This window comes from Rattus norvegicus, chromosome 1 (genome assembly GCF_036323735.1).
Source record: "Rattus norvegicus strain BN/NHsdMcwi chromosome 1, GRCr8, whole genome shotgun sequence".
In the NCBI taxonomy this organism is placed as follows: Eukaryota; Metazoa; Chordata; class Mammalia; order Rodentia; family Muridae; genus Rattus; species Rattus norvegicus.
The window spans coordinates 187,237,683-187,265,130 of NC_086019.1; the positions used below are offsets into that span (position 1 = coordinate 187,237,683).

The following is a 27,448-nucleotide window of genomic DNA, read 5'->3' on the forward strand; positions in this document are numbered from 1 at the left end:
TCTTGCTTAGACGTGCATGTGTGTGTATAGATAACAACACAGAGAGAGAGAGAGAGAGAGAGAGAGAGAGAGAGAGAGAGAGACAGACAGACAGACAGACAGACAGACAGACAGAGACAGAGACAGACAGACAGACAGACAGATTTTTTGGTCTATTTCCTGAGACAGCTGCAGCTCAGAGAAGCTTGGACTCATGATGCTCTTGCCTCAGCCTCCTGAGTGCTGGGATTCTAAGCAGACAGATACTGTGCCCACTCACAATGTCTTCAGGCAAAGGACATCAGACTTCTAATGACCAAAGTCCCAGGCATCTACCAATGTCAGTGTCTACTTCTCTGTTATCTAGAAAAGCACCCTAGGTGGGCCACAGGGAGGAAGCACAAGAACAGCCGTCTAGACTGACAGCCTCACTTAGGTCCAAATCTGCTCCCCACAGGGTTCTTACTCTCAGACAGCACAGGGGAACGTTCAGGTTACTGGAAGTCATAGTTCCTGATGCACACACACATAGCCCTGAAAGTCACTGGAAGTCAGCTTCACTGAGTCTAAGTCTTTCTGAACAGACCAGAAAGAGATATCAAAACTGCAACCTGCAAAGAGGCCTTAACCATGGATGTTCCTTACAGGACCGGGCAGCTGTCACCGCTGTGCAGTCTTTCTGAGACATGGCCTCATAGAGTGTATGCTGACCTCCAACTCATTATGTAGTTAAGGATGACCTTAAACACCTGACTCTCTGCATCTCACACCTCACCTGCTTCCCAACTCCCCAGTCTCAGAGACTTGCTATGTATCCCAGGCTGGCCTCAAACTTATAACCCTCTGCCTCCCAAGGGCTGAAACTATCATGCTAGCATCTCTCTATTTCAAATTCCTATAGACACATACATAGGCGCGCGCGCGCACACACACACACACACACACACACACACACACACACACACACAAATACACATGTATATAACCAGAGTTTGCCCCCAAGAATTAGCAAGTTTTCATATAAACCACAGAATATATTTAATTCAAATTAAACATGAAACTAGAATAACATTCGCTCTTTATCAAGTAGCAATTATAGTTTTGTTTTTTTAAAAAAGAATGGTATATTTCTCTCCATATTCTGGTGATCCACAAGGCACAACTCACATCCATTCTGATGAGGCAACAGAGCCAGCAGTCGCCAACAATGCTCGAGGTTCTGGGGGTTGGAGGAGACAGACTGTATCTAATACAAAATGATTCTGCAGCAAGTCTGAAGGAACGGAAGCTCCCTCTGGTATGTGAGAACCAAAGTCCAAGTAGCAGGAAGTAGGCATCTTGCATAATTAATGTTTTATTAAATAGATAGGTAAGTCTCTTCCTAGTCACTCCCAGTGCTGACTGAGCTGACAGCACTGGCAAAGGCTTCCATACATTTCTCGGCAGTAAACACTCTCTGCTGTAGATATTTCTGTTCTGATCATTTTTTGGCATGATATTCGTCCTAGATAAAGCAAGCCAACTTCTTTACGACACAGGTCATTCAGCTTTGAGGACTGGCCCTCACATTCTCCTTGGGCCGTGGGAGTCTAGTCCTTCGTGGTCAGACCTTCCTTCCCCCCCGAAAGCTTCTCACTGTTTGGTCTGCAGAGACAGAGGCTTGCCTGACCCAGATCCGCTCACTGGGATGGAGGGCCAAAGGCTGGCAAGTGACTTTCTTCACAAGGCGGTGCTCTCTGTGTCATTGTCTATGTCCAGCAGGATATGGCCAGGCACTTCTTTGCTTGCCAAGTCTGAATGTATTTCAGGAAAGATGTTTCGAAGTGATTCAGAAACCCTAGAATTGGTGTCTGGACAAAAAACATGAAGAAACATGGTGTCAGTGAAGGTGAGGCCCAAATGCTACCAATGCACTGAGAAGAAAGCTGGAAGGTCCGAGTCACCCCATGCACAAACACAGCCCTTTCCAGAGGTTTCAAGTCCTTGAGACCCTAGGCAGCAGTTGCCTACTGCAGCCACCGGGACTCTTGAGAGCCTGGGCAGCCGGAGAGGTGTGACACTTGAAGTATGCTTGCTCTGAGTGAGGGTATTTCCACTCTCATCTAGGCCTCCAGTGCACTAACTGTGGGTTCTTAACAGCATCTGGGCAATAAGGCTGTGACCTCAACCTGCACTGAGTCAAAGCGTGCATATTCTCAGTTTCAGGGATTTTCCTCTGCACTGTAGGATACTGGGTAGACTCTGGTGGCTTTTACCAACAAGATGCTGGTGGCATACAGCCTACTGAACTCCAGAGAGACAACCTGAAATATCTCCAGGCACTGTTAAGTGTCCCCTGTGGGACACATTCACCCCTTGTGACAACTTCAGTAGACCACCAAATCTCTAAATACTATTTTTCTAATACTAATGCACTGAAATCTCTTTTTATGTCTTAGGTTGACTGAAACTTCCCTTAGAGAGATGGCAAATACCCAGGCCTTAAGCCGCTATCCCTCCCCTTGCATGCTCACAAGACCCCTCATTCAATGCTAGGTCCTGCCCTGCCTGCTGAGGACACAATAGTGAAGGAGACAGATGTGGCCTTGATGAGACCCTCAGGTAAGCCAGGAGACTGATTTCTTCCCCTTCCCCAGAGCCCTTTCTGGTCTCTCTCCATATAGTTCTGAGCTGTGAGTTTACTTTTTCCTAGGTCAAGAAACTTGTCCTTGTACCATAACTAGGGGGAATTTTTAGATTATGGAGGTGCCAAGAAGTTAAAGGGTCCAGGTTCTCAGTGCCACTTCAGACACTTCAGATTTACAGTAACTCGGAAACCAACTGAATGGGTCTCAATCTCATGGTTCAGAGACAAATCAAGCAGTCTGTGTACACAGAATTAAGGATGCCTCAGACTAGTGGCTCACACAGGGCAAGGGCATACCTGTCTTGTTCAGTGCTTACAGCCATGACTGGCACAAGGCAGACCTATAAAGCTAGGCAGTAGGTGGACAGATAACTAGTGGACTAGTGCAAACACCTTCCCAACCCTCTCTTCTCATAGTCTGAGGCAGAGAGGTGGCCATGACTCAAGGCAGCCGTGAACAAGAAAATCATCGCAAACTCAAGTCTCTTCCCCTATTATCCTACCTACCACAGATGCCACTGACAGCCTAGGGAGACATGAGCTGTGGAGCATGCAGAATGCAAATGCATACTAATCAGATTGTCAATCCCTCTGCTTGGGTGCCAGCTATTAAAGAGGACAAACTGGCTCTTCTTTTCCTAATCCATCCACATATACTTTTTTTAAAATTAATTTCGTTTTTAAAGGCAGGGTTTCTCTGTGTAGCGCTGGGTGTCCTGGAACTCGATATGCAGACCAGGCTGGCCTTGAACTCAGAGATTTGCTTGCTTCTGCCTCCCAAGTGCTGGGATTAAAGGTGTGTGTCACCACTGTGATGTATATATCATTTCTTAATTTGTACTTTTTTGAAATTCTCTACTTATGATGAAAACAATAATATATTTAGGACAAAACCCATGTGGTGAGGTGTAAGAAACATAGCTTTCCTCTGCCCCCTGTCTGTCCCATCTGCCCTTCCCTCTCTCACTCTCACAAAAACTGTTTTGTGACAGCAAACAATGGAGTATGTGCAGAGTGGTAAAATGGGCTGCACATGTGCAGGGCCAGTTTCTGGAAAGACAGCAAACATGGCTGTGTATCTGCTGCAGAATGAAGACACATGCAGTCCACAGTGACTGTCACACCACATCAGAGGCTGCTGTATACCAGCATTAGCTCCACCCTGGAGACCAGGGCACCACTGTATCAGGTGACATGCCGGCACAGGTCAGACACAAAGCAAAGGCAGCTGTCTGGGCTCTCTGGACAGCACTGTGCTTCTCCACCTCCCAGAGGACCATGTGTATTCTCTCAGAAGATAATGGCTGAAGTCTTGGACACCTGGCTCACTGCAGGAAAGAAAAGTGTCACTGTAGACGACACCCTTAAGCCTTCTTTCCCCTCTTTTAATGATTCTACACAGCTCCAAGAAGGGCTGGTCTGTAGGTATGTTGCTTGGAGTTAAGTTCATATTAAAGTTAATTTAAAGGTGACAACAAGGAACCCAGAAAAGAACATCAGGTAACAGCTTGGCCTCATGGCACAGGGAGGGCAGTGAGATGGGGCTGGGAGTCTGACAAATGGAACTCGTTCTTTCTTGAGTGAGTGCCTTGGCATACAGGCCGCCAAGGGGCAGGACTGGCACTCTACAGAGTTTACGATATGGATCTAGAAGAATTTTCACTCCAATAATTTTGATTATGTGCTTTAGGCTGCAACCCTTTTCTTCAAACATGCTATTTTGATATCAACTCACATAAGTACCAGATCCAAACACACCTTGGAAAGCAACCCAATGCAAAGTGAAGCCCCAAACATCACTGCCCACACAGCCTCTCTCAGGTCTGAAAGCCCCAGCAAGTCCCTTAGCAAGTTCTGGTTTGTGAACAGCAGAGTGAGCTTATTACTCTAGCCCAGAGCTTCTCGCTTTCCTAGTACTGTGACCCTTTAATGCAGTCCCTCACCTTGTGGTGACTCCCAACCGTAAAATTATTTTCATTGCTACTTCATAACATTTTGGTACGACTATCAAATGTGATGGAAAAAACTTTTTTCTGATGGTCTTTTGTTGTCACAACTCACAGGTTGAGAACCATTGCTCTAGTTAAAGGAGGGACTATACTCAGTCTCACTGAATGTCTGGCTTCCCATGAATACGCCATTACATATTAAACTGCAATTAGAAGCAAAAGCCCAGTAAATGTTCAGCTACAAGTAATAGCTGATAGAATAGTGAGTACCTATGTGGGCAATGGCATAGAATGCAAAAGGAATCCTAATGCTGGGATAAAATTCATACAGGGCAAATGAGATCATGACCATGGACTTCCCTGCCTTCAGAACACAGAAGGAGATAGCCTTTAAAGGCAGGCTAGAAGCAGACTTCTGCAATGGAAAATAAAGATCTGAATACCTAGGTGCCTGCAGCCTCTTGTCTCTCTCTGGGTCCTACAAGGCCTAGTCTTGTATGTAACATGATAACAGATAACTACCGTTTGCTTACCCTCTGCTATTATAGGCTGTTAGTCTTTCTTATTTTATCTGATTTAGTCCCTTTACCCGTTGTGCCCAATGTTGGCATTTGATACATCAACCAGGCTGTGCCTTCCCAAAGTGTCTCTGGTGCTACAACACATGCTCTGTCTACTACATCTCAAGCCTGCTGGAAGAGGAAAGAATGCAAATGAAGGAGTAACAAGGCCAGCCCAGTGCCCACCTGTACCAAGTCCGTGAACACATTTAGTCCTTAGAACAATGAAGAGCAAGCATGGACAAGGCCAGCCTTCCTTAGTGCATGCACTATTAGTAGGGGTGCGGGCAGGCAGGGTTAGGGTGACTTGGTTAGTGACAGCCATTAGTGCACAAATACGATCATAAAGTAGCAAAAATGCTTTGGCCAATCAGTTGCCTTTTCCTTACCATTAAACATTCCAATTTCAGTTCTTACTGAATATGGCAGGTCATACATCTAAATTATTTAATAAAATGTTTAAATTAGAATATTCTTTGCTAAAATCCTACTGCTTTACAGAGTTACAATGAGAGCTTGACATTTAGAATGGCCTAGAACCCCTCCCCTCTCCAGAGTTCTGAGACTGAGCTTTGAAGAGGGGAGTGAGCTACCAAGTCGGCTTGGCGGTGTGCTCTGCCCACAAGTGTTCACTCAGTCCCTAACGCCTGAAGCTTCTTTACGTTAAATGATGCAAACAGTGAGAGGCTTTCAGGAAACTTTCCCAGGTTTCCCAAGTTGAAGCACTGTGTACTTTATCTTGGGAACCTAGCTCTGCATCCAAGAGGAGTCGCTAAGAGCATGACCCATGCTAGCAGGGTTCCTAGATCCCACATGCTGGCCTTCTCTACATTTCCAAGTGTGTGTAGACGAGGGATGTTAGGATACTTTAGCTTAATGCTACAATACAAAGGAAACTACAGGAACCCTGGATTTCTTGTGCTAAAAAAATGTATAGCAAAGATTAAAAAACATCTTAGATCATTTTTAAAAGTAAAATTTCACCTCACTATAAAGTATAGTGACTGATAAATCAATTAAAACAATCTTTTGGCAATAAATACACATACATGGCAATACCATGATGTCCATGGTATTACAAAAATGCATATTTCTGGTTTGCAGAGTTCTCTAGTATAGTTATAAAAGAACTGAGTAAAATTTTGGTGTCATAAGTATTATTAAAGTGTTAAAAGGCTCAGCCTTAACTAAGGTTTAGTCATTCAACTAATGGATTCATTACCAAGTCCTGAGAAAAGCAGATGAATGTCTCTATCCTCCACCATTTCAAGCTTGAACTAAGCTGTGAACACCTACACTATACATCTTATAAAAGGCTAAGGGCACTGAATAAAGCAACTGTAGCATACGGGAGCCTTCTGCTGCCCAATAACTATATGCCCAAAGGTGTGTTCAGGTGAGCTTCCATGTCCTTTAAAGGCTCAGACAACCTAGGAAAGCAAAGTGTAAGCGTGCTGGATGCCAAGGGCATGAAGGGGTCTGGGAGCTTTGGAGGGGCTGAGAGTTTTAGACATCACCTAAGAAGCTCCATGCAGTTACCTTGCACGCAAGATACAAAATTAAAAATCAAAGCACAAAACGCAGGGATGCATAGTTTTCTGTGCTGCCGGTACCCTGGTCCTCTTCTGTTGGATACTGATAGGCCAGTGACAGGTGAATGGTACTGAGAAGCGCAGAACACTGGGACAGGCTTACCCAAAGAAAAACAGTGGAACAATACAGCATCTTATCGGACTTCAAACTGAGATCTCACCCTAGTGACAGCCACTTCTTAGATTTGGGGCAAACCCAAAGCTCAAAATTCTTCTGGTGGGACAAAAGGCATAACTATATGCTACAGAATGGATGGCTGACTGATGGCCGTGGCATGGGGTCAAATGGCCACCCTGAGCACAAAGTCAAAAGCACACACAGAACATGGCTAAGCGGGGGTGCTAGCAGCTGCAGTTCAAGCTGCTGAGGTTACAGACCTTAGTTCTGGAAACCTTCCCCACCTGTGAGGGCACCGGGAAGGGCATCTAGTGGGAAACACACAGCAAAGAAACCAATGTGGCTTTGTGCTTTTCAAATAAACAACCTGCTGTCATAGAAACGGTTATTAACTACTGGTAACATACGTTAAACTATACGTTAAACTGGAAAACAATCTTTTTGTAGTAGGTTAACTTATTTTGGGTTTAGCACTGGGTTATCATCTGCTGAGAAGTCACTTGTGAGGGCTGGGGAGTCAGAAGTACAGTTCAATGGCTTCTACTATATGCTCCCACACAGGACAACCCACAGCAAGGCTGCGCCAATTAAAAGCAAGCTGCTGTGAAGAAATGGTGTACAGACCACGTGACCATCGAATCACTGATGAACCCATAGTTTCCCAAACTAAATAGAAAGCCCAGTACTCAGGTGAAAACATTCTTATAATTAAATAAAATGATCATGTGTTTATAGGACCTTCTATTAAAATGCCCCACAAGATAGCTCGGCAACGTATAATCAACCCCATGCCTGAGGCAGATTTATGGGGATGACAGGAAAATCTCCACCTGGTCCCACTAAAGTCATTAGAGGCTCACACAGTGGATGATGTGTTCAGATGATCTGCCTTCCCAGAGCATTCGATTTAGCATAAATGGTGCTTTCTGAAATTTAGTATGTGCAATTTTTACTTTTAGAATAAGTCCAGTGTGGCCTGGAACTTGCTCCTGTCTCCAAGTAGTGGCCACCAGGCCCAGCTTGTGAGAAGGAACTATGAACTCCATGTCTGTGTCGTACAATACCTTCTACCTTGACTTCCCAGTATGTAAATGAAGACAGTCTCACACCTAGAAAACTGCAGGCCTTATGGCCTGTGCCACCGTATTCATCTTTGCTGTCCTGATATAAAAGCCGCCGCGAACGGCTCAGAGGAAGCAAGTGTGGCTGCGCTCCCAGCATGGACTTGTCCAACCTGGCTTGGGGTTGACTGCCTTCAAGGGAAGCCTGAGAGAACATGGAGCCCTTGCTACTCACCAGTGACGATTCTGGAGGCTGTGGGCACTGAAGGTGTGAGGCCACCATCCCCCATGTGGGTGCCAGGTGGATTCGGGGGTGGTGGCACACTAGGCCGGTTGCGGGGTTTAGGCACTGGCCGTGGCCTTGGGAGGGTTCCATGCAGCTGTGTGGTCTCGCTTTGGGATGAATTCTGCTTGGCCGGGGGTGGGGTGCTGGGTGGTGTGGGGGTCTGAGGTGGCGTGGGGCCTGGCTCTGGTCCCTGTTCACCCAGCCGAGGCTGTGTGGGGGGCTGCGGTGGTGGGTGGTTGGGTGCCTGGATAGGAGGCAGGCTGCTGGAACAGCGGCGCATGCCCGGGGTCTGCTGCTGCTGCTGTTGTTGTTGTTGTTGTTGCTGCTGTTGTTGTTGCTGCTGCTGTTGTTGTTGTTGCTGCTGCTGCTGCTGCTGAGGCGGTGATGGGCTTCGGGTGCTTGGCTTTGGGGATGTGCCTGTGCCTGGAGAGCTCTGTCCTCCAGGGTGGCCAGGAGGTGGGTTTCCTGGTTTGGGGGGTGCCGGAGCAGGTTTCTTCACAGCTGCACAGAAGAGAGAAAACAGGGGCAGGAGTTAGGTCCGGGTATGGTTGTGGAAGGGGCACAGAAGTGCGGGGGGGGGGGGGGCTGCTGTATGAACCCCCAGCTCAAGACCCATCCTCTCCCAAGAATATTTGGCAAACAGACAGCCACAGAAACAAAGGAAAAACCAAACCCTTCCCAACCTGAGGACACTGAGGAGGAAAGAGAACTCTTGGGCAGGAAGTGGGATGGAAAATGGGCACAATGGACAAATGAAAAACCTGAATCCAGTGTGGAACTAATGACCTGACACTGGTGTCTCCGCTGTGACAGATGCAGTATGATAAAGCCAGACAGTAACAATGAGGTAACAGGCATAGTGGGAACAGAACTATAAACTTAAACTAGTCCAATATAAGCAATTTATATAAAAAGTTAAGTACATGATATATATATATATATATATATATATATATATATATATATATATATATATACATACATATATATGTATATATATATACAGGCCTTCAGTGACCTGTCATTTCACAAGTTCAAAAGGAAGAAAACTCAGTTTAAGAGAAGCTACACACCCATACAAAACAGAAAACTGAGGGCTTCTTAGTGGCCCTTTTCCAGAGTCCCCACACACTTTGACTTTAAAGTAGGGGAAGAAACCCAGGAGGGAAGAACAGAGGCCCATTCACAATTGCCCAAGCATTTTCTGTACAGTCTGAGGTAGGTGTGGGGAAGGGTAGCTACTGGGGATTGAATCTAGGGCTTCCTCCATGGTAGGCATATATTCTATCACTGGGCTACATCCTCAGACCCTGACTTTAGTTTTCACTCATGGAAATTCTACCAATTCTGGACACATTCTAGATAGAATCTATTACAAATGAGCCTATATCTATTTCCCTAAAATGAGCTGAATCACAGTTCCTGCTCTGAGGCCAGCTTAGATCTGAACAGAATCTCACAGTGAGAGGAGGATGGTGGGGGCAAAAATCCTAAAGACAGTTATTTCCGTTTCTTCTGAGGTCACACTGAGAACTCTGAGACAGGAGGAATCAGAGGACAGAAATAAGCAAGTGCCACTCAGCTACAAACCAGGCCTCTCATTCCCCGCCATGCCCATCTCACTAGATCATGGTGGGATTGGCCCAGAGAGTGGAATCTGGCAGGTTATTTTCTAACAATCGCATAGCTAATAGGAACCGATTCAAACCTATCTCATGTGGTCACCCTGGATTCTTTTTCCTCCTCTTCCTTTCCACACTGCTTTTCTTCCTATTCACAGGGCCCAGCAAAAGGGCTTACATGATATACTGCTCTGTTAGGCCTAGAATTCTGAGCCTAGCAACTCATAAAATCAACAACAGCTTACAAAGGAAAAGCTCTCTGGAATATTAGCCACACTCTGGTTGGTGTAATCAATGAGGAAGAGGAGGAGGAAATAGAAGAAAAAGAAGAAAACAAGGAGGAGGAGGGCGAGGAGAAGTCTGGTTTTCTGCCCTAAGCAGTACTGACTGTAAACTCATGTTGAAGATGAACTAACTCATGCCTGACATTTACAATGCAGAAGACTCAGGTGAGGAAGCCCAAGGACAGTGCACAGGGCAGCAGGACTGGAGAGCAGCAGATCTTGTCTGGGACTGCGATGGAGGTGCTAGAATGCTGAGGTGCAGACAGGCAGAATAAAACTTGTCCTATGGGGCCTTCTGGGTTCTGGGGAGCCATCTCTCCAAAAGCAGAGCTATAGCTGAGCTCAGGCAGGCAGGACAGATGGAAAGGACAGGAGTACAGGACAGGAGAACAATAAGGATGAAGTGGGGCCTGTGACCACACCAGAGCAGAGCTTGCCTTCCTGCTGAAAAAGTGCACTGATGTTCATTAGCGCTTGTGGAGTGCTTCAGAAAGAGTACATATGTGACGGAGAAGGGGAGCGGCACGATTGCAATCCCGTGCTCAGGAGGCGGAGGTTGGAATCCTGGAGAGTGTGAGGCTAGCTTGGGCTATACAGTGAGATCCTGTTTCAGAAACTCCAACAATGAATTTAATACTTGCAATGCTCCCTCATTTTTGACCCTCCTCGTCATTTATTTCTCCTGTATATGTGTAGGACACATTGGAAGAGGTCAAGTAAGCACCTGCAAGCAGTGTGTACCTTTAGACTAAAGCCAGAACACATACTCTGGAGTTTAGGGTCTTTTTCCTCTTCTATAATGCCCTTGCATTAAGAGTGGCATCAAAGATACAGGTCAGATCTCCTGGATTCCTCTTGTGGCCACTGCCACCTTCCCTAGGTCACGGCAACAGTCCAGTGGCCCTTGCTGATGACACTGTCTGCTGTCTCCCGCCCCATCCCAGGTAGCCCTACTGTTCAGCTGGTTTTGTGGTGAAAACTGAACAACTCTTTCAATCTGCTCCCCCGTCTTACTAAAGCCTGATGCCTCTCACGTTCCCCATTACAGCATGGTGCCAGGACACATGAAAAGCTAATGAGGAGAGCATGCTCAGAAAGAAAGGTGCAGGGCAAGCAAGGGGGGTGGCCTAAGCCCTGCTCCCAGAGCCGCGGCAGCCCACACGCCTGAGTGTGAGCATCTCTTGTGCTGAACGCACTCGTCATCTCTCCAGTAGAGAAGGGGCCTCCCAGTCTGTCATGCACTCATGGCTCTCAGGGCTGATTGTGGAGAATATCTGCAGCTTCTCTAAAGTTTGGCAGCTTGTGTCTACTCTTCTCTTAACTGCCTCTCCCTGAGGGCCACTGTGCACTCTTGTGAGCATGTGTGCAGAAGTCTGCAATATTACTCTGTGCTTACTGCTGTGATTTCAGTTCCCTGCCCCGAGTCTGTGTGTTGGTACAGTAACTCTTAGTGGCAAGGACTAGTGGGAGGCCTAGCCTCATGAATTGTTCCTGCCTTTGGCCCCCTGGCTCTCTCCTGCAGCTCCTTTCCCTTCTACTTCTTCCCTGCAGCATCATATCATATCCTCCTCATTCCTACCTGCAGGTTTTCCAATGGTAAAGGACTGTCTTTCCCCAGTCTTAATTTCAGAGAGATGTAAAGAACACAAACTCAGAAACATGCTTCAGCACCCACATGCCCCTTGCTATGTTAAATTCACTGTTTCTTGAGCAACCAGAATTATGAGACACTTTGAGGTGAGGATCTTTCTTCACATGTTAGTAAACACAGCTAGGGAAAACAGGGCAACCTGGTCAACATGGACTTTAACTGACTGGAGCTGGAGGAAGAAGTGTGGCTTTCCTCGTGCATCTCTGTTGGAACATGACCCTCTCCAGACCATGGTCTCTCCACTTCAGCAGCACCAGCAGCTGTCCTGCCTCTGTGCCCTAACTGCTGTCACTTCCTGCTGTTTGTGACAACCAAAACCACCTCCAGACATCTACAAAGTCAGAGTTGGGGGTTGTGGTGGTTTGAATGAGAACACTCCCCACAGGGTCATGGTTGAATGTTTAGTCACCAGTTAGTGGAAGCAATCGTAGGACCAGAAGCCATGGCCTTGTTGGAGGAGGTGTGTCACTGGGGGTGGGCTCTGAGGCTTCAAAGGTCCATCCCAGGCCCAGTGTCTGTCTGTCTGCCTGCCTGCCTCTGCCTATAGTTCGGGATGTACAGCTCTCAGCTACTGCTCTAGCACCATGTCTGTCTGCTTCCTGCCATGATGATCATGGGCTGACCTTTCACTGTAAGCAAACCCACAACGAAATGCTTTCTTCTATAGCAACTGCCTTTATCACGGTGTTTCTTCACAGCAATAGACTACTGACTAAGGTAGGGATAAAGTTAGTCCCAGTTTTTCTAGATCTCTGAGGCACCCTGAGCTCCAGAGCACACGAGCTTCCTGAGTGCCATCTCTGGCAATCACACATGAGGGTAAGATGTTGAAATGCACGAAACAGGTAAGAACCGAGCTCACTAAGACCTTGGGGAGAAGGATAATGAACTAAACAGATTTACAAATTCAGGTCAAGAAAGATGCTCAGTAGCTAGAACACAGTGCCTCAGGCGGGTAAAGCACTTGCTATGCAAACCTGAAGACCAGCGCCCAGGTAAAGCCAGGCACAGGAGCACGCCTGGGATGCTTCTCCCACAGAGAGATGGAGATGAATCTCCAGGACTCCCCTGGGCAGCTGACCCAGCACACACAGTGGAAAAGCAGGGAGAAGGTGAGGACAAAACCCAAGGCTATCTTCTGACCCTACACGTGTACTGTGTCACAGGGGTTGGGAAGAATTGCAGAAGAAAGAAAAATAAATGCCCTGACCGAATGACAGAAATGGCTTGTGCCTGGGGGAGAGATGGGGTTGGTGACATGGTTTCTTGGTGTTTCAGAGCAATGGCCCTGGCTGCTGGGTTGCGGGGAGCAAAGGAGACTGGTGGGAGCTGTTTGGATTACATCACTCCTAAACCAGAAAACCCTGAGCCTGCAGGTCTGGCTCGCAAAGCTCAGTATCTGGAGGCTGTGGTGGTCCCAAACAGCAGTGTCTTGGACACCAACTTCCTAGAAACCCACAAGTGACCGCAAATTCACTTTCTTTTGGTTCTGGTATTTCTTTTCTCTATGTTTTCAGTTTTCTTCAATGTTTTTTCCTCTTTGATGACTGATTTTCCTGCTTGTTACTTGGTAACAGGCAATGACTTCTCAGAGCCTCGTGATTCTTTCAGTAACTTCTGGAAGTTCTTTTACTCTCCCCAAGCACAAGGGATGTGGGACACTTACCTCGACGCAGAGTGTGCGGGCTGGGGCCAGCTGCACTGTGAGCTGTGCCTACTGAGAGCTGATGGGAGTTGCCACCTGTCTGGGCCTGGTTTGGGACCGTGGTTATCTGGTTGCTGTTTCTTCCTGCCACAGGGGCAGCTGCAGACACAGAGTCTTTGGGTTTTGGAGGACTGAGAGGGGAAAAGGTGAAGTTAGAGGTCAGAGGTCAGGCAATCCCTGGTAGAAAGCTAAGATACAGTTCATCCTTGTATGGGGGTTAGGACTCTCAAGTTCCAGGACTTCTTACAGATATCAAAAGTTAAGGCTGCGGGAGCCCTGTATATAAAATGGCATTAGAACCTAACTGTCAACACTTTCCTGTGCACCGTAAGTCACCTCTCATAACAACTGAGACAGTAGAGAAGCTGTGAGAGTGCTGGATATGCTGTACTGTCTGGAGAACGGCAGACAAAAAAGTGTCTAATACAACAATGGGGTTTTGTTTTTAAGATCTGTGTGTGTGTGCAGGTGGGCAGACATGTTAGAGGCCTAGAGTTACAGGTGGTTGCAAGCTGGTGGGTGCTGGAAACTGAATTTTGGTCTTCTGGAAAAGTATCAAGTATTTTAAGCACTGAGTCATCTCTTCAGCCCTGCAGAAAGAGTTTTAAAAATTATCTGAAACATAATCAGCTGGAGATACATAAAAGAACCCAGGGAAATAAAGATTATCTAAAATTTTAAATAGCCTGAATTGGCAGATAAGTAGATATTTACTCAGAGACGAGGCATTTCGAGATTCCCTGTGATAGATAGACTAAGTTTCAGCTACTTTGCCAAGCATTCCAGAGGATCCACAGTAAGCGTCAAGTTCTGCCCTATATGTACTTAAATTGGGTGTTATTTTAAGAAAACGAGGCTTGGGGACTTTTTACTAGCTCTTGTACAAAAGTAACCATTGCAAAGGAACTTGGATTAAAAAGGGCTTAACTATCATCCGTTATCTGGACTGAGAAGAGACGTTCTAAGGAGCTGGTTGATGACTCAGTCTAAAACTGATAGCGGCAGCAGAAGGAGCCAATCCAGCCCTCCTACTTCCTGGCTCACAGCTTTCTAAACCAAAGATTACGTTTTGTCAAGGTCACCAAAAGGCAGATGCCACTGAAGTGTGTGCATAAATATTTCAAGTATAGAAACTAGTGGGAGACTGATGGCTGACACATGCTCCTATTTTTGCAGACGACTGACTACTTCCTTAAATATTTAGCTATGGTTAAACAAACTGAATGTCATGAGGAAATAAAGATATGTGCATTGGCTTATACACTTGGAGGCCTGCATGTCGGGGTGGTCACAGATAGCATGGCACATACAGCATATTCATAAGTACATCCAAGACAAAACTGCAGGACTTCTTGACAGAAAGATGGACTTCCCTAGATTAGAAGTGTTGAGGAGGACTCACAGATGTACAAAAGCACTGAGTCCAGCCATGGCAACAGAGCAAGAGTCCTGTGCTTCTCTCTCTGAAGTCTCCTGAAATACCATGCAAGTGCTCTACCTGACCTATATCCTCAGCCCCATGCTTCAGTTTCCACTTTGAGACAAAGTCTCACTGTTACCCAGACTGGCCCTGAACTTGAATTATTCTTCCTTCCAAGTAACTAGGATTATGGGCTATACCACCAGGACAGGTCTATCTTATCAACAACCAAAAAGATGCAATCAGAGTTCTCCAAGGAAAACCCACCTGTGTGATAAACAGTGCCTGGGTAAACAGGCTTTGTTTTACACACATTTACTGCACATATATGCACAAGTGTGCGTATATGACCATGTGGCACTGTGTGGCCGCCAGAGATGAGGGCTAAATGACAATGAAAACTTCAGCACTTGAGCAGGGCTCATCTCCTGCAGAGCCATGGATTCTGAAGCAGAGATCAGTCTTGCAGTGGCCTCTGCATGATACAGAGTGGAAATCTCCAACCCAAAGGTCTCTCAGCCTCTCAGGGTGATCCACTGTGAAGCCCAGCTCCCAGCATCTTGTCAGAAGTTCAAGCATATTAGCGAGCCTTTTCAGAAACATGCCTTACTTTCTTCCTTGAACCCATGTGCCAGTTCTTGTAAACCTGAAAGCCCTGAGGGGTGGCGGGACCCTTAGCCACCCATTGTGCTGGCAGCCTGGTGCAATGGCAGCTACTTGGTGAATCTGCACAACTGAATGTAAGCATTAAATGAGCAAAATGGGTGAAAAATGTCAAGAACCCTGTGATTTGGCCAGCTCCCCATTCTCAAATGCTTCCTAGTTAGCACAGTGAACAACAGCAGGCAAACGGTACATGAACACAACTACACACTGAGCGGTAGAGGCTGAGCACACCATTAGACACCCGTTAGTCTCTACTGTCTACCACCAAAACACCCAGACAAGTGCTGCTTTCTTTTGAAAACAGAAAAGCAAACAAGCAATTTTGCAGTCTTTCTCTTCCGTTAACCAAAGGAGTGAAAGCAAATTTGGTTTGGTTTGCTCTGCAACTGCGCCAAGGACTGCCACTCAGAAGAAGGCAGGGGCATCCAGTCTTGACTGCCAGCAGAAGTGGGCTCCTTACCTGCTGTCACCTGGGCTCAGCCCCTGCTCCAATATGCCCGAAGAAGAGGGGACAGGCCCACCCACTGAGTTGCTGTCAGCCCTAGAGCTCTGAGAAGGGAGCTCTGGGCCTGCTGGAGCCAAGGCGTTGCCATCCGTGGGCGGGAGTGGCGGCTGGAAAGCAGGAGATATGTGCTTTCTATTTAGAGTGCCACCCCGCCGGTGGGCCTGGAAGTCCATAAGCTTCACACCAAAGCTACACAGAGAGAAGAAACAGTCAACACACCACACATGCCGACTATAGAGACAGAAGCCCGCTGGTTCTCATAGGTTAAAACCATGGAAGGGACAGCCGCCCACATTGCCCAGCATGCAGGTAAATGGCAAGATGTGTCAGTGGTCATCCCAGTTACCAAAGCAAGCACCTGCATCTGGCTTTGAACCTTAGCAAAGCCAACACCTCACATACTGATCAACAAATGGCCTTGATCAGGTGGGTGTGTGCAGCTGAGAGCGAACAGGCAGCCTCACATTGAGTGACACTTAAGTTCTGTGTTGATCGATTTCCTATCTAAATTTGAGAAGGAAGTAGAAGCCAAATCCAGAGCATACCAGTGGCTGTGTAAGATCACACCACACTGCCTCTGAACTTGCATGAGATACAGACACAATCATGTGTGCACATGAGGATATGGCTGAAAGCTATGTACAGCTGGAAAAAATAGTCGCTTTTGGGAGGATGGTGTCTGGACGGTGGAAGACATTCTTCATTCAGAGCAATAGGGCATACACTGCAAAACTTAATTTTCTTTTCTTAAGTTTGGAAAATTGAGAATCTGGACCTCATTAACTGATGTTTATTGGAGAATAAGCAGAACAGACAGCTGAGAATGGTGTGTCAGGGCATAATGAGACTTGTACCACCTCATGTAACTTAAATTCAGAAGACTAACAACTCTAATAGGCCACCAGGGGACAATGGTAAGGACTGAATGGGGCTCAGGTAACAGTGCTCAATTACAAAGGAAGATGGTGAAGTTCAGGGAAGGAGACAAGAGAAGCCCACCGTGAGACAGTGTGTCAGGTGGATAAAGACAGTGTGTGGCTTCACACGGCTCTCACTTGGAGACACTGAGTTGCTAGCACGTTCCTCACTTAGGGGCTACATTGCCTTCTGAAGGCAAGACTCAAACACAGTCTTAATCAGTACTGAGCATCTCATGAATTGCTCATAGACAATAGGATGGAAAAGTTTAAAACACACATTTCCCCCATTCAGGACTGTCAAATTCTGGGGCTTCTCTCAGCCGTTAGCAAGTATATCAAGGCCAAAAATATGTTTCCCCATAGCTCCCTGGGAAATGTGTTTGTCTTCATATGATCCTCAGCTAAATCCACATGTTAACACTTAAGACACATGTAAGTGGATTTAGTGTGTGTGGTAGCACTCTTTTTACTGTGGGGCACATAACAGGCCATCAAGTAAAGGCTGGGACACGAGGCACAGATGCTAACAGCCAAGCTACACCCCTACTTTGTGGTCAGATCAATGTCTGAAGGAATGGACAGCGTGGTTCTTGAATTATCTATACTCTGTAGGCCAGGGTCACACGGGGCCATTAAGCCTGTACCAGATGCATGGTCACATGCCCTCCTACATGACACCTATTATTTCTGTGGAAGTGACCAACTCTCCACGCACCTCTCCTTCTTCACCAAGTCCCCTTCCATCACTGCCATGCTGGCGGGTCGCTTCCTCTCCAGAGTCCCCGAGTCAGAGTCATTTCCAGTATGGGATGAGTGATTAGAATTTGGGGTAGCAAGAGGCACGAATGCTTCTGATACATTGAATTCTACCTCTGTAGAAGAGAAACAAATGTGAGACTTGGCACAGGGGGAGCTCGCCCATACCCCAGAGGAATGAGCGCCTCTGTACTGCACAGATCCTGACCCCAGTGAGGTGAGCCTGGCGGGGCCAGCTGAGCAAACAGCTCTACTGCTCTTGAGAGATCCAGGAATCCAAGGAGGGACAAGACACACGGAGAGCTTACTGAGTCACTTAAAAAGTGACAGAGACCAATCCTTTGATATAAACTAGCAGTGAAAGGCAGCCCGGAAGGCTCATTGCCTGTGGCAGCGAGGAAATTCTAGGCAGCATGTCAGTCTTCATTGCCTGACCCACCTTCCCTAAGCAACAGCAAGGAGTGATTCTCAAGGACAGGAAGACAGAGAACTGAGCCCAGGCCTGCATCAGGAGCTCACACTGCAGTGGACGAGGCCGCTGGGCTGCACTGAGAAAGCAGGGGCAGGACATGGGGACTCAACATACAAACAACCAGTTCCTGAAGAGGCCATGGGAACCTCTGTGGATCCCATGATCACAACAAGAGAAACTGGAAAATTTAACAGCTACAGAATGAAACCCTAATCCTCTGACCATCACAAACCAGCTCCAACCAGCTCTAGGCTTGCTGCTTTATTCTCTCCCTTGCATAGTCCAAACAACTAAGCAAGCTCACCAAACCCGTGCTAAGTGAAGGCCCTGTGCAGTCAGCGTCACTCCTGAAAAACAGACCTTGGCTCACTTCTCCCAGCACCTGAGCTTGTCAAATTTTTCTCTATCCAACATTCTAACTTGTCACTTTATAATTTTATAATTTTATGTGTTTATATGGTTGCCTTCTCAGGGCATCCAAGTTCCTTCAGAGTAGACAGTCTACAATCATAGCAACTAGAGGGCATTCAATATACATTATGCAAACATATTTTAGTCAAACTAAGGCAAATGGAAAATAATAGAATCACTACCATATCAAAATATAAATGCACATGAAGGAAATCTGAAGTGAAGTGTGAAAAAGGGAAACCGAATACATAATCATTGACATGTTTTCTTCCTTGTAAAAAATGTGGTATACTACTGCCACATAGCAATCTGTAAGCCTGGAACCATGAGTACCTCCGGGGAAGAACCAATCGGCATGCTGGATGATAGGTTCAATCACTGCGACCACGTGGACAGATGTGGCAGCCGCTATTTCAGCCAGGGTTCTGCAAGGAAGTTCACACAATTAAAATGTTCCACCTCGGCAGCCTCACATTTCCGAAAGCTGTCAGGGTCTCTTGATGATTGCTAATGGATAAAATATGTGCAAACAGATACAAAAAGTAAACCCACAAGGCCCTATGAGTTTGCTAGTAATGGCCCTAGAGGAAGAATTACCCAGCTATTTATTATCAGTCCTCCCTCAGCAGAGTGGAAGTGCCTGAAGTGAGCTGGCAGGGGTGAAGGGATGGCAGGCTGAGTGAGACTAGAGCTGGAGCTTTATCTGTGTGGCTTTGGGGGAGTCCAAAACTTTGGCAGAATCATGGCCCAGATTTTGATTGGGACCTTGGAAGAAGGGACAGATGCTGCTTCACATCTCTGGGAAGGAATTTTCCTAGCCGTACCTCTAAAGACCTTTAATGATCTCTGGCCTCTCCTCTGGTTCTGTTTCCTGGCTAAGTAACACTTTCTGCCACATGCTTCCGACACCATGAAGGTCTGCCTTGTCAGATGCTTACAGCCACACAGCCAGATGACACCTGAGACCTACATAAACACTTCCTACTTTTAAGCTGTTCACTCAGGTATCAGTCACATCATGAAAAGTCTGAGGCACAAGAGGCCTAATTTAGGAACAGACACTGGATTCCTAGGAGCCTTGATTTTCAGGGATAACACCTCAAACCAACCTCTCCTGTCCTAGTGTCACTGGTCCTCAGCCCTCAAGCTGTGTCACCCACTTCCTAACCAAGAAAACCATCCAGTTCCTTCACATTCCAGCATGGCGCAAGCCCTCCTGGCAAAGTACCCTCCTACTCTTCCTCGTGTGAAGATTCAGGTCAGCTCCCATGCCCACGTGTGCACTAGTCCAAAAGGTCTTCAAGAACACATGCTGATTACTCATACAGCTTTCCTTCAGGCATTCTGCAGACTTTTGGACTTCTTCCTATCTTCGGGCTACGGTGCTCCCAGACAAGTTTCTGGGCATCAGAAAGCTGTGTCTATTACTGTTAAATGTACTGATTTTAACCTGCTTTTTGAATTTTGTCTGTTTTCCTTTGAAAATTCTTGTGCCATAGCTATATTGCATTACTTTCTATGCGGGTATCTTTGGTCAGAGGTTTATTTACTATATGATCTTAGCTCATCATCCTAGTTAATTGTAATTTTGCTTTATGACGCTGTATGCTTACAACTATTTTCTGAAACAAAACTGGGCACAAACAAGCAAACTGATGATTTGCTAAGCTAGCCAGCAGCAACGAGGCAGTGGCAGGTAAGAACACAGACTCTGTGGTCAGTGCTCATACCCTACCACTGTCCTGCCATGCAGCCCTGGGCAAATTACATGGTTCGCCATCCTCAGCTATGGATCTGAGAACAGCACTTCTTTCAAAAGATACCGTGTGCGGTCAGAGAGCATCCTCAGAAGAGCACCTGCTCCCCAGCTCAGTCCTCCTGCCTAGCTCTTCTAGCTTTTTTTTAAATTTAATTTTTCTTGGATATTTTATGTATTTATACTTCAAATGTTATCTTCTTTCCCCCTCTCCCATACCCTCTCCCCCTGCTTCTATGAGGATGCTCCCACTCCCACCCACCCACTCCAACCTTAATGCCCTGGCATTCCCCTACACTGGGGAAACGAGCCTTCACAGGACCAAATGCTTCTCCTCCTATTGATGCTGGACAATGCCATCCTCTGCTACATATGTGACTGGAGTCATAGGTCCCTCCATGTGTAATCATTGGTTGGTGGTTTAGTCCCTGGGAACTCTGGTGGGATCTGGTTGGTTGATATCATTGTTCTTCCTATGGGTTGCAAACCCCTTTAGCTCCTTCGGTCCTTCCTCTAATTCCTCCATTGGGGTCCCCAGGCTCAGTCTAATGGTTGGCTGCAAGCATCCACATTTGTTATCATTAAGGCAGAGCCTCTCAGGAGACACCCATATCTGGTTCCTGTCAGCAAGAACTTCTCAGCATCAATAAGTGTCTAGGTTTGGTGGCTGCATATGGGATGGATTCCCAGGTGGGGCAGTCTCTGGATGACCTTTTCTTTAGTCCCTGCTCCACTCTTTGTCCCTGTATTTCCTCCCCTGAGTATTTTGTTCTCCCTTCTGGTGACCTGGCTGTGACATTGGTCACCCCATTGATTACCAGGGTTGATTTGGCTGATCTGGTTGGCTAGGTGGGTGTCCCCTTCCTCCCTCACTGCTCCATATGTATCCCTCCTGAAGCTGCACGCTCAGTTGAAGAGGAAGACGGACTTTCCCCAATAGAGGACCAGTCTTCGGTCAAGGGTATACGAGTAGCTGCACTCCCCTGCTAGAACCTCCAAATAAGTTCTCAAGGTCTATCTCTTCTAGTTAACCCACACTGCTCAATGCCAGCAAAGGCTTCCTAAAGACAACGCCGTGAAGCCATTCTACTTAGGACAGTATTAGTCACTTTCACACTGCTATGGCAAAGTGACTCAAGGAAGCAGATTTGTTTGGGCTCATGGTTTCCGCCATACAGGTGAAAGAACTGTCATGGTAGCAAAATAGTCTAGTGAAGGGTCTTCACATTGAGGTGAGGCGGGAGCTAGGTATCAGCTTCAAAGACAATCCTAAAAACTTGCCTCAGTCAGCAGGCTCCACTTCTCAATAGCTCTACAACCCCACAAAACAGTACCATGACCTGGGAAACAGACGTTCAAAACATGGTCGTATGAGGGACACTGTATATTAACAATGGAAAAAGGAACCTTGACGATTCCCATAAGACCCAGGAGAGTAAGTTCCAAAGAAGTCAGCCATACACACAAGGTCCTTCACAGCTCACCTCTGTAAAGGAATCTTCCAGTTATCCAGAACCATGTATACTGTCCTCAAAGGGCAGAATCTAAGCTCTGCCTCACTATGGTGCTTGCTCTGGTCTCAGTGCCAAGGCCAGGAAACTATTTGTTCACTAAGGTGAACAAGCGTCACTCCCAGAGGAGGGGGCTCAGCAGCCTCCTCAGCCTGTCACACCCTCTTACCTACACTGTTAGCACGAAAGGTACACAACAGGACACCCCAATGTGTGCCCCTGTGGGACAGGCTATGCTGAGGTAAAAGCATGTGAAAGCAGCAGATGCTAGAGGGAGTTCTGGCTTTTTTTTTTCCTTCCTGAGGGCAGGGATGACCTAGTGAAAGACACCTTCCCCACACTGTCCATCATGACAGGATGAGGGGGCCAATCTGTACTAACAAACTGTTGAGACAATCCTCATCTTCCTAATATGCCTACACTCAACTGTCCAGCCCAAGTCCATTTTGCAATATGTTCACACACCACCACACTGTCCAGCTGTAGCAACATTTGGGTGTTCTCTGTGCCTTCATGTCCTACGTACTTGCAAAAACCTACAGGCTTTTCTCTTGTCAATTTGCTTTATGTCAGTTAAATTCTTAGGCATAGCCAGAGACACAAGAGCCTGGGGCATGGGTCTGCCCTGTGGTCCATACACAGAGATGTGTGTCTGGCTTGTTGCCATACAGGGGCTGCTAAGCTGCCTGACTACTCAGAACTCAGGAGCGGAGGCTCTCTTAGGTGGGGTTAATGTCTATGTTTCTGTGTCATCTGCACAGGAGTTAACACCGAGTGCACAGCTGTGTCTTCCAAACATGAGCTGGATGGGAAAGCAATTTCAGATCACTCTGAAGTCACCTGCAGTTGGAGTATGTCTCCTGACATCTGTCACTAGCCATGCTAACCACCAGGAAGGAGAAGCTGAAGCATGAGATGGAAAAGAACCACTTACCCTTCTTGTTTGGCCCACAGGAGGTTAGGGCCCAACACGATGGCTATGTTGCTAGGAGTCATTTTATTAACATCACTGGTCTGGGCGAGCTTTGCAAGGAACTTGATTAAATACCTATGAGACAAAACAGAAGGGCAGGAGCATCGCTGAAGTGCTGTGAAGTGTCCCTGCTCCGCTATCTCTGTGCGTCACACACACACACACACACACACACACACACACACACACACACACACACACCAGGCTGTCACTTCTGGGACCCCCTCATGTGGAGTTCTGCTCACATTCCTCATTCTTTATTCAAAACAGATTACTGAAGGTTTGGAAGGAGAAAACAGGTCCAACACCATCACACTAATTTAACCTTACTTATCTCTAATTTATTTTCCTTTATAATCTACTTACTTTGCCCATACATTAGTTAACCTGATTAATAGTGGACCCAATATATGTTTAATAAAAAAGTAGTTTTAAAAAAAGGAAACTGTGTTTGAAAACCATTTTAATTATGAAAATATTTGATCTATTACACAGACTTATGTTCTAACTCATAAGTAGTATAAAAATGAAACATGAACAACCACGTTATCTATTAACAAGGAACTAGTTAGATAAATTATAGTCTATCTTGATCTACAGCAAAGTACAATGTGACCAAAAAAAAAAAAAAAAAAAGAAAAAAATCATGTAGTGATTCAGAAAATTCTCCACGATATATTAAGCCAAGATATGGAGCAGAGCAGGCAAAGGAGAGAATGACATATAAAATATATATGATCATTCTGGCTAAAAACAAAAGGGAAGACGTATGACTGGGGTAGACATAATCACAATGTGTTATACACATATATGAAATTCTCAAAAAATAAAAATATGTATGAATATACTTCACGTGTGCGTGCACGTGCAACACACACGTGCAACACACACGCACATATGCACACACTTGTGCACACACTTCACACACACATGCACACACACACATGCACACACACACATGCACACACACAGAAGCTCTTGAAGTGTAGATAGACACTGAAGAAATTGTTGATACTGTAGCTGAGACAAACAGGGTAGCTAGAGACGGGATTTTTCAATGTGTAACTTTTGAGCTTGGAACCATCAGAATGTCCTTCATTATTTAAAAAAATAATTAGTAAAAGTTACAGAGGAAAAGGTGCAAGCTAAAAGATCAAACCTCAACACACTAAGGTCTGTAACTGAGTTCCCACATCACACAGGCAGATTTCTATTGCCTGCCATTCTGAGCCAGGCTTGTAATCAATGAGGGGTGCTACAGAGAAGAGTGACAACTCACAAAACGGAGCCAGTCCTTTACATGTGGAGAGGGAATACCTGACAGAGCTAAAATAAAGACTAAGACTAAGTTTAAGGTCAGGGAACATGTCCCACAAATCACCTGGAGAGTGGATTTTAAATGAACCCCTTAAGACAAAAAAAAAAAAAGTCTGATTTTAAGAGCTTGTTTTTAAATTTTAATAACATTTATTCCTATGTGTATATCAGAGGGGGGAGGGGGTGGGGACAGGGAGGGAGAGGACAAAAGGACACATCTTGCAGGAGTTAATTCTCTCCCTCTATCTTGTAGATGCCAGAACTCAACATGGCTTCCCAGGCTCAGCAGAAGGGCCCTTGCTCACTGAGTCACTTTGCTGGACCCTTTGCTTGGTTTTAACTGACAATTTCCTGGGGCTACTTTTCATCTATGCTTCTACCAAGTATAGAAATCCAAGGGAAAGAGAAGTCCCAGAAGTTTGTCCCATGAGAAGTTTTCTTAAGAGACATATTTAATAACGAAGTGAAACATAATCTCCACTGTACAGTGATCTGGGTACTATCTGTGGACGGACACAGAAACAGTAACTACTCATTAACTGCATCCACATTTGGGACAACCTGGACTCCAAATACAACCTACAATCACCAAAGCTTTTCACAGCAACGTTTTTGCTAACAGCTACAGGGTCAAAATGATCAGAGTATCTGCATTTCTATTTCTATATATCAACATCACCCACATATTAGTGCCCGGCAGTGCATGCACGGCCATCCCATTCCAGAAGCTCCATACTTTTGTGCAAAGCCTTCTTCTGAATGTGCTAAGCATGTTAGAGTTAGCATCATCTCGGAGGAACCATATTGACTCCAAGCTCACTGAAACTTCCTTTATAGAATCATATACACTGTGAAGGCTAATTTGATGTTAACTTGACACATCTGGAAAGAGGGACCCTCAATTTAGGAAATGCATCTATCAATCTGGCCTGTGGATATGTCTGTGATGCTTTTTCTTGATTAACGATTGATGTAGGAGGGCCTAACCCACTGTAGACAGAGCATCCCTGGGTAGGTTGGACCCAGGCTGTGTAAGATAGCTAAGTAGTAAGTCTGGGACCAAGTCAGGAAACAAGTGTCTTCCATAATCTTTGCTTCTTATGCCCTGAGTTTCTGCCTTGGTTTCCCTCAATGACAGACTATAATCTGTAAGTCAAATATACCCTTTCCGACCCTATGTAGCTTTTGATTATGATGGTTATCACAGCAACAGAAAAACAATCTCAAATACATACCTAAAGTTAACAAAATTTTGTGGCGGCAACTTCTGACATGTTGTCCATAAATATTGAAGTTTTTTGTCTTGATCCTGCACACTAGGAAAGAAATATACACAAGAATATATATAAAGGCACATATTATTAATACCCTTAGTAATGTGCTAATATAGCTCAGACCTGAAATATCGCTCAAAGGCCTGTGTACTAAAGGCTTGGTCTTCAGTCTGTAGTGCTCTCAGGAAATCCTTTCTGAAGTAGGGCCTAGTTGGAGGGCTTGGATCCTAGGGGGAGGTGTTAGGAGGCCAGTCCCTACCTGCTTCTCCACGTCCCAGCATGAGGTAAACAGGCTTCTTCTACTACCATAATATAAGGGGGAGCCACAGCCTAAGCAACAGGAACTGAATGTCTGAATCCAAGCCGCAATAAACCTGCTCTCCTTTAGGCTGTCACATGTTTCTTAGAGCAGAAATCTAACACATGCTCTTTATCAACAGTGGCACTTGGCTGTTTTCAAAACTGGAAGTTAGCACTCATCACTGTAGGCTTGGAGTCAAATCCCAGTTCCACACACTGACAAGGAGCAGGTATTTCATTTCATCTAATGTTGATTCTGTTGAATGAGCACAAGGCTTGAGGCAGAACACTGTGAACATGCCCCAAGCTCAGCACAGAAGATGCCACTAAAAATTCTGTTTAGGAATCCGGATATTAATTAGGGGCTTTATGAGGCCTAGCTTTCCTTAACATAAAGACAGCCTCTCATAGATCAGCTGTCAAGCTCCCAGGGACCTGGACCACAGGTCTTTCTTGCTGTTTGAGCTAAGAATTAAGCTAATTCTGTGTGGAGCAGTTACAAGAGCTCTGTTTCTATACAGCTTTGATGCACAACCCCCCATAAACAGGAGATGGAAAGAAAAGAACCCACCAAGTGGCAACTCTGTCCTCCACACAGAGTGAAGCAGCTGCCCACGAATGCTGATGTGCTGCAGAACAGAGGGGCAGCTGATTACACCTCAGAGGCCAGCCACCAAGCCAAGAGGATGGAGGCCCGTGGGGACATTTCTCAACTATAGGACCTGTCTGCCGTCAGCACACGCCTCCACCTTAAGCAATACGTCTAGAGTCTAGGAATCCGGAGGATACTGGAGGCTGCTCTACACAAGATATTCCACTGATGCTGATTCTTGATTCATTTAACTTGGTCCCAGGACAGCATGAGAACTTGTCCTTGAACTTAAAACCTCACCACCTACCAGGGAGAAAGTCTCTCAGTCTATAGTGACTGCAGATCCCTGAGGCAGCACCATGATCCCCACAAAGGGTGAGCTAAAGGGGAAGGGCAGGATTTCTTTCTTCCCTAGGATTGAAGAATTAGACAATTAAGAGAGAAAGTGAAGAGGTAACACAGAGATCGTTGGACTGGCCAAGGAGAAGCAGATAGTATTTGACACACACTGTCCTGCTACTGGACATGTGGAAGCTATGGGGGAGGGAGAGGCAATATGAAAAGATCAAACAATGGGCAGAGCCTTTGGAAGACCAGTCTCCATCTGGACACCAGCTCTGAGGATTGCTTGGTCTAGCTCCCAGCTCTGTATCTGCATAATGAAGGAACAGGAACACATGCCTGTTCTGGATGCTTGATGCTTGTTAAGAATGAAGCAAGGATTTTTGAATAACATTTAGAAGGGAAAACAAAATAATCACAGGAGGCACAGGGAGGGAGGACCTGGGGGGTGGGGGGTGGAGGTGGGGGTGGGTGGGTATAGAGGAGAGGCAAGAAAGTAGAAAGACAGGATCAGGCGAGGGGAGAGACAGGAGAATGGATGGAAATCTGTAGCTGCCTAGGGGGGAAGTAGGGGAGAATCTTTAGGAAGCCCCAGAGACCTGGGGTAGGGGAGGCTCCTAGGAGTCAAGGCAGGTGACCTTAGCTGAGATGCCTAACAGTAGGGACATGGAGCCTGAAGAAGCCACCTCCTACAGCCAGAGGCAGGACCCCAGTGGAAGCATAGGGACACCAACCCACCCACTAACTTTGAACCCAAAATTTGTTCCATCTAAAAGAAATGCAGGGATGGAGCAGAGCCT

The 27,448-nt window shown here is 46.2% G+C and overlaps 1 protein-coding gene across 10 annotated transcripts in view; it reads right to left on the reverse strand.

Moving 5' to 3' along the window:
- Nucleotides 1–992: 992 nt before the first annotated feature.
- Nucleotides 993–27,448, reverse strand: part of Arhgap17 (Rho GTPase activating protein 17) — an 89,419-nt gene continuing 62,963 nt past the window's right edge. For 2 of the 10 annotated variants that reach the window (XM_039089209.2, XM_039089217.2), the window contains 9 exons: nucleotides 25,376–25,456; nucleotides 22,785–22,898; nucleotides 18,917–19,008; nucleotides 17,660–17,816; nucleotides 15,980–16,213; nucleotides 13,395–13,564; nucleotides 8,121–8,672; nucleotides 7,109–7,132; nucleotides 993–1,829 (listed from right to left, as the gene is read on the reverse strand). In XM_039089209.2, coding sequence (XP_038945137.1) covers nucleotides 1,699–1,829; nucleotides 7,109–7,132; nucleotides 8,121–8,672; nucleotides 13,395–13,564; nucleotides 15,980–16,213; nucleotides 17,660–17,816; nucleotides 18,917–19,008; nucleotides 22,785–22,898; nucleotides 25,376–25,456 — 1,555 coding nt within the window. In that variant the 3' untranslated portion in view covers nucleotides 993–1,698. Of the gene's footprint in view, nucleotides 1,830–5,503; nucleotides 5,553–7,084; nucleotides 7,133–8,120; nucleotides 8,673–13,394; nucleotides 13,565–15,979; nucleotides 16,214–17,659; nucleotides 17,817–18,916; nucleotides 19,009–22,784; nucleotides 22,899–25,375; nucleotides 25,457–27,448 lie in introns of those variants that run through there. The other 8 variants (NM_001270693.1, XM_063272630.1, XM_039089216.2 and 5 more) reach the window with 8 other exon arrangements.